The sequence below is a fragment of the Triticum aestivum genome, chromosome 7B (assembly GCF_018294505.1).
Source record: "Triticum aestivum cultivar Chinese Spring chromosome 7B, IWGSC CS RefSeq v2.1, whole genome shotgun sequence".
NCBI classification, from domain to species: domain Eukaryota; kingdom Viridiplantae; phylum Streptophyta; class Magnoliopsida; order Poales; family Poaceae; genus Triticum; species Triticum aestivum.
In genome coordinates, this window is record NC_057813.1 from 167,437,311 (window position 1) to 167,444,326 (window position 7,016).

The following is a 7,016-nucleotide window of genomic DNA, read 5'->3' on the forward strand; positions in this document are numbered from 1 at the left end:
GCGGAATAATGAAATAACACATTCATAGGCATAATACTTATCATTTAAAACAAAACAGAGGCTAGCCAACTCACCTTCAGAAGGCTTCCCCGATTGGGGCCTCGTTGGCCATCCGATCTGCTCCTCCAACTCAGTTGCACCGTTGGATCTTTACTTGCGGTTAAATCATTTTTCACCTCGCAGTCATTTTACTGCCCAATGACAAGTGGCCTCGTCTCACGCTTGCAGTGGCTAGGTCAGCAGCGGGTCATTTTCGGCCGGGTGAGCCTTTCCTCGCGCGCCCCGTGTCCCGTGGCTTGCCTGGGGCTGGAGCGAGGAGCCCATTGGGCACGACCGCACCAACCCTAGCTCCCGATCCACAGCCATGCACTCCTCCCTCCTCCCTCTCACAGCCGCCACACCCCATTCCTCTCTTCCTCCTCCCTACTCCTTAACGGATCCCTTCCACCGCCACACCCACTCGTCTCCTCCTCTCTCTTCTAGCTAACTCCTCCTTCCTGATCTCTGCGTCAGCCGCAGCGCGAGAGGAGCAGCGGCAGCGGAGATGCTCCGATGGCGGCGTCGAGTTGTGAAGCGGTGGTGCCTGGGCGCGAGTCGACAGAAGCCGGAGCGGCTACTCCGGGCCCCGATCTGGGGGGTTCGGTTCCAGGGCGCCGACAGCTTCTTTGTTTATGACGCGGGGCCGTGCCGCCGGGGGAAGCCTTGGATCCATGCAGGGGGGCTCCCCGGGGGGCGCAGAGGAGGGGGTTGGACGAGCGGGTGAGGATGCGTGAGGCCAGAAGGAGTTTGGGGTTGCCAGAGAAGCATGGGCCGCACGGGGGCTGGTCATCGCCAGAGCAGAGGGGAGGAGGTCGATGCAGGGGACGCCATGGATGGTCGGGGCGCTGGCTCCTCCTTTCCCCATGCCACGGCTGCCCAGATCCGGCGATCCCCTCCTACTCCGGCATCCAGGTTGGTTGACTCGATCTCTCAATCACCCCATCGCCGCGCTGCACACCATCGTCAAGGACCAAGCCGCCGCCGCCACAGTGTCCTCCTCCCCGGTGGCCGCGGGTGCCCTGCCCGCCAAGCTACCCATTCTTATCTTCTGGAGGCAATCTGGTAGTGCTGAGCGCACGGTGATGCTGTCACGGTATCCCCCTCCCCGGTGCTCTTAGATCCAGCAGTAACTCAACACAGGAAAGCCGATTGCGCTCGATCTGCTCGCCTCCTTCGCCTCGCAGGCTCAGCAAGCAGCAACAACGTTAGCTCTGTTTCTCCCACTCCCCTCCCCCTCTCCCTCCTATAGATTTCTCTCTAATGGCAACTCCTATGGGTTCGGTGTATCATAGCTTTTTTTCTTTCTTCCAGCTGAAGCCTGCTCTCATTATGCCTGCCGCCTCTCTATGAGATCAGTAGGTTTGATCGCCTTGTCTGCAATTTGGCTGATTCCAGTTAGTATTCTTGTTCTTTATGGGAGATATGAGTTTGGATGTAGCTCACTGGCCAGAAGAACCTGCGATGCCAGCAGACCAATCTAGATCTGCACGTGTTGAATATGCAAACAGTTATGTAGTATGTGCAGTTTACTTGCTCTGTTTTTACGGGGATTTTGGAATTTTCCATACATGCATGACCTAGATCCGTTTTGTGATTTCCATTGTCTATTTACTGGTGACCCAAGTGTGTATTATTTCCATCTTTCTTTGTCTTGATATAGCTGAAGGTCAACTGCTAGCCCATCCGTGCAATTCACTAATTTAATTATGCCTGCTTGCTCGAAGTCTATTTTATAGATGGCCGGCATATTATCGTGGGAGGTGTTTAACTGTTTTCTCTGGAATAAACTGAAAGCTGATTATTTTGAAAATGCATCATACCGCGCTGATTTATAATAAGATTGTTACCCATCATCAGTTTTTGGCATATCCTTTTGAGTTATATATCGCCATGCCAAGTTGCCAACTAACTGATACATGGTTATGGTTGAGGAACAATGTTGAGCAGTACAAGGTTACACCATCACAGTTCAAACACATCTTTTTTGGTTGATAGTTTTTGAGATAGCTTACTGCTTATGCCCAATGGGAGTTTAATTGGGCATCTTTAATATTCTAAGAATCACACCGGCGCAGCACACTTAGGTTGTTTCCAGATCTCATGTTTGTCTAAGTCACCAAGTTAACCCACAAGAATTTGTTTACTTTCTTGGCTATTGTGGTTAAAGGCATCCTTTTATTCGAGCTATATATAGTTTTTGGACATGTTCCAGTTTGGTTATTTTTTTTTATGGATTTTGAATATGTTTCAATTTGATCACTTTTGAGACTCGGTTAGAACAGATATTTTTTGTTTCTTTACCATATAGTTCCTAATCAGAAAAGCCTCATCTGCAGGTTGAGGGCATTGGCATGAAGGTGTCGTGAGTTATCTGCAAGGGCATTGTTATGACGTGCTCCTCCATGTCTCCCGCGAGTTCTTGGTGTGGCGATCATGGCTCCAGAGAGCATAAAATGTATGCATTGGAGGTGGTAGCATTGCTAAAGATCTACATATTGTAGCAGTAGTTTTTACTGTGAAACATAAGCTCTTTTTACAGTGCAATTATTAAATTGTAGTAGTAGTTTTTCTTGCAGCTTGTAGTAGTAGTTTTTCTTGTCAAAATCGGTCCTTTCTCTGTACTTGTTGATCTTTTTAGTCTGAATTTTCCAGCCAATTCAGGATTTTTGTTTTGCAACATTATGGACGATGCGTGTCTTTTATATTGGCTTGGATTGCAAGCTCTTCTTTACATTGGTGACACATATGACCTACAACGTTGAATCAGTTGTATTTTTGGTTGAATTTCAAATCAAAAGTCTTGAATTACAGTTTCAGTTCTTTCTACTTAGCTTGGCAATCAGTTAACTATCCAAGTACAACTTACTGAATGACATGTGTTGTCATGAATGAAAGCTGGTCCAGTCCAACTTGTCATTTTTTTATTGGGTCTAAAATTTGACTGAACCTGAACTGAAGTTTAGCTCAGCCTCATTTGACAAACAGATACACACACAACACAGAATATATATACGTTCTTGAATGATATACTATATATATACCTTCATCCACACTGTCTGATTACCAGTGCTTTTTGTTGTTGTCAGCGACATCATGGGTGCTGGTGGCAGAATGACGGAGGAGCGGGAGAAGCAGGAGCTGCTCGGACGCGCTAGCGCCAGTGAGATCTTCCAGCATGCGCCGACGGACAAGCCGGCATTCACGCTGGCCCAGATCAAGGAGGCAATCCCGCCTCACTGCTTCCAGTGCTCGTTGATCAAGTCCTTCTCCTATGTGGTCTATGACCTCGTCATCAGCGCGTCCCTCCTGTACGCCGCGTTGGTCTGGATCCCAGCACTCTTGAGCATGCAACAGCTGGGCGCCTGTCCGCTCTACTGGGTGCCTCATTTTGATTTTCTTACCTTGGTGGGTTTGTATTCAGAAAATTAATTTGCCTATTTTTTCTTTTTAATCTGTGTTGGGAGAAAGATGTTCCTCTTTGTTGAGAAAATGTTTATTGTATGGACCATACAAGGTTCTTTCTCCAAATGTTATTGTGTGGTGCAACTATGATCTGTTTTCCTTGTGCAGAGGGCTGCGACGAGGCAGACAGGTGGCGGGCGGCAACAATAGGGGTTGGCGGATGCTCCATGACCAATAGCCTACTTAGTGGTATGCCTCCCTGTTCGTTTTTTGGTGTTTCCTCAAGATTGGTGTCGTGCAGTTCTGAGTTGTTTTGTGTGCGTGTGTGTTGTGTGATGCAGATGGGAAGGAGGATCCGACAAGTTAGCCCCCACAATTGTGTTGTTGGAGAACTTCTGCGAGCTCAGTAAAATAATGAATCTTCATCTCCGATGTTTTCTCTCGAAAATCGAGCGTGGATCGCAGGAGCAAGGAGCTGGTCGAGTGTAGTGAACAAGCAATCAACGCGGCACATTTGGAAGTTGTGAGAGCTGTGAATGGCACTGGTCTTGTCATACTAATGAGCAGGAGCACCGGCCACATTACTCTTCATGCCACTCTGAGCAGTCGGCTGCTGCTTGAGATTGATTTCCATGTTCAAGGGAAGGGAGACCGGATTGAGTTCCTGTATATGCAAGAAGGGCCATTGTCGTGGTTGTTGCTGAAGGTGTTGGTCAGGAGCTGATTACCGGGACTGATGACAAGAACGAAGAGCAAGATGAGTATGTCAACATGCTGTTCCTTAACGTTGGCCTTTTCTATAAAGTTCACATGCAACTCTCCTCCATGGTTAGAAAAAACTAATTTGAACGTTTTGTTTCTTTGATGGTTACTCATTTCTCTTATCATTGTTGTATCAAAACAATTGTATTTTAGCTGATGGCTGCTTGGGCTCATTTTCGAAGAGAATGAGATGTGGAATAAACTACTCTGAAATGGTTGGTTCCCTTCAAACAATTTATTAGCTAATTAATTTTGGCTGCTGTTGCACATGATACAACTGTGCTCTGTTGTTGCCATCTTGCATTTCATGTGAGCTTAAACAGACAATCAATTAAACTTTTACTAAGTTCTTATCGTATGTATTTGCTCAAACAGTTACTGAAAAATGCAAATATTTTTAGCAAGTACATGGTTTTAAATGGGACTTGGTGCCGTTTAGCGCAATGGGCAGTGTTATACAAATATAATTTTTTGGTGCAAGGTTATACATTTTTTTTCAAACTTGGATTTCACAATGTGAAAGACATTTACAAAAGAGTATGGTTTAATATATGAGCTTTCTACAACGAGTATTGAAGTCCTTGCAAAATGAAACTATTTTCATCGACAACATGGCTTTGGCGGGTCTCTGCGCCATTTGGCGCAACGGATGAGAAATTGCACCGGTCGGCGACTGAGGAAACGCCTTTGTCACCCAGATGAGGAACCGGGAAAGAAAGGCCGGGAAAGAAAGGAAGGGGATAGACAGTCTCCGCTGGATCCGCCCCCTGCCGCTTCATATTCAGCACCTCACGGGCCACAAACATCGCTCTACATGGGCTGGGCTAAATAACATATGGGCTATCCTAATACCTCTTGATACCTATATCTCCATATATGCACAACAAAGACACGTTTTTTTCTTAGGTTTTTTATCTTTTTCCCTCTTTTTTGCAGGAAAAAGATGCACGGCCAGGTTTCTCATCATGATAACCATGTTTTCAAACTTGCTAAAAAAATACAACCATGCCAACTTTACTCCCTCATCATAGTGGCCATATTTTCAAACTGAACATATTCATATTATGCAAAGTTTTCCTTTTCCCAAACTATTATTTAACAACGTAATAAACTTGTTTAAAAAATAGCATGATTTAGTTGAAGGTTCTTGCAGCATGAAACTATTTCCATCGACAACATGTCTTCAGCGGGTCTCTGCGCCATTTGGCGCAACGGGTCAACTAGTATAGATAAAAGAGGGTAGTCTCCGAGCTCTTCTCGGGGGACCCGGAATCTTCATACTTAATAAAAAAGATAGCATGGTACATACTGCATTAACTGTAAAATCTTCGAAGGAGGTTTGTGTTCCACGGCCTCTCCGTCTCCTTGTCGGAGTCGTCTCTCTTGCGTGCTCTGGGCTTCTGAGCGTCGATCAAGTAGTAGGAACCATTGCCCAACACTTTGCTGATGATGATGAATGGGCCTTCCCAAGGTGCCGAGAGCTTGTGCTGGCCGGCTGCTTGCTGTATCAGCTGGAGCACAAGGTCTCCCTCCTGGAAGGATCTTGGCTTAACCTTCCGATTGTAGTATTGACGTAGACTTTGCTGGTAGATGGCAGACCGGCTGAGTACCAACAGCCGGCTTTCTTCCAGCAGATCGACGCCGTCTTCTCGTGCTTCTCTGGCCTCCTCCTCGGTGTACATGGTGACTCGAGGGGAGTCAAATTCTATGTCCGTCGAGATGACGGCTTCGGCACCGTAGACGAGGAAGAAAGTCGTGAAGCCGGTTGACTTGTTCGGAGTTGTGTGCATGCTCCAGAGGACAGCCAACAGCTTACTGAGCTAGCAGCCGGCCGAACGCTCTACAGGCTCGACCAATCGGGGCTTGATGCCAGACAAAATAAGGCTGTTTGCTCGCTCCACTTGGCCATTTGACTGCGGATGGCCAACGGACGCTAAGTCCAGTCGGATGCCCTGCGTCGCGCAGAAACGAGCCAAGGCTCCTTTGGCGAAGTTTGTGCTGTTGTCGGTGATGATGATGCGTGGTATGCCATACCGGGTGGTGATGTCAGCAATGAAAGTCACAGCAGTCGACCCATTCAACTTCTTGATTGGCTTTCCTTCTATCCACTTGGTGAACTTGTCCACGGCGAAAAGCAAATGAGTCATGCCGCCGTGGGCTATCTTGAATGGCCCCGCCATGTCCAGCCCCCAAACGGCAAAGGGCCAGGCAATGGCAATGGTCTTGAGTGCAGAAGCCGGGAAATTTGGCTTGGAATGGAACTTCTGGCACCCTTTACATTTCTAGACCAAGTATTTGGCGTCTACTAGAGCAGTCGGCCAGAAGAAACCATGGCGGAACTACAAAAAAAAGACACATCCGTGACATTTTGGGCTGAACGAATTTTTTTTCTGTCATACATATGACACTTCTATGACGATAATTGTGACAAAACCCGGTATCATCATAGATGTGGTGGGCTCCTACTTCTATGACAAAAAATCATGACAAAAATGGGCTTTTCGTCCTGGGCGGGCCGGAGACGCAACTGCATGACATTCTTTGGGCCGTCCATGACGGAAAAAACCATGGTAGAAGTGAGGGCAAGGAAAATTTCGGGGAGTTCTCGGTTACGGTGGGTGGTCGGGGGCCGAGCGATGCGTGCTTCTCTTGTACACGTACGCGTGTGTGTGCGAGGCGTTGGCTCTAACTGAACCCGAGCGAGGCGTTGGGCTCTAACTGAACCAGAGCGATTGCACTGCAGGCTACGCATTACTGAACCCGAGCGATTGATCGATGGCTATTAACTGAACCCGGTCGAGCGATTCCTTCGC

At 47.4% G+C, this 7,016-nt stretch overlaps 1 protein-coding gene across 13 annotated transcripts; it reads left to right on the forward strand.

The window, feature by feature from the left end:
• The first annotated feature begins 256 nt into the window (after positions 1-256).
• Positions 257-4,472, forward strand: LOC123156725 (fatty acid desaturase DES2). 13 transcript variants are annotated; one of them, XR_006478346.1, is made up of 5 exons: positions 258-1,243; positions 1,351-1,394; positions 2,376-2,507; positions 3,126-3,690; positions 3,783-4,472. XR_006478346.1 is itself a non-coding variant. In XM_044574892.1 (4 exons), exons 1-3 carry the CDS (start codon positions 2,427-2,429, stop codon positions 3,649-3,651), a joined length of 429 nt encoding a protein of 142 aa, XP_044430827.1. In that variant the 5' UTR covers positions 2,376-2,426; the 3' UTR covers positions 3,652-3,690; positions 3,783-4,472. The 13 variants fall into 13 exon arrangements, 1 of the variants encoding a protein (XP_044430827.1); XR_006478340.1 differs by having other exon boundaries at positions 260-1,243; positions 1,351-1,546; positions 2,376-2,494; XR_006478343.1 differs by lacking the exon at positions 1,351-1,394 and having other exon boundaries at positions 262-951; positions 3,126-3,444; positions 3,610-3,690.
• The last annotated feature ends 2,544 nt before the right edge of the window (positions 4,473-7,016 follow it).

Excerpts from the sequence above, each read along its gene's own strand:
- LOC123156725 (XM_044574892.1), top strand. The coding sequence starts at position 2,427 with ATGACGTGCTCCTCCATGTCTCCCGCGAGTTCTTGGTGTGGCGATCAT. Across the intron at positions 2,495-3,125 it reads GGCTCCAGAGAGCATAAAAT|CGACATCATGGGTGCTGGTG; the intron begins GTATGCATTGGA and ends TGTTGTTGTCAG. Across the intron at positions 3,445-3,609 it reads ATTTTGATTTTCTTACCTTG|AGGGCTGCGACGAGGCAGAC; the intron begins GTGGGTTTGTAT and ends TTCCTTGTGCAG.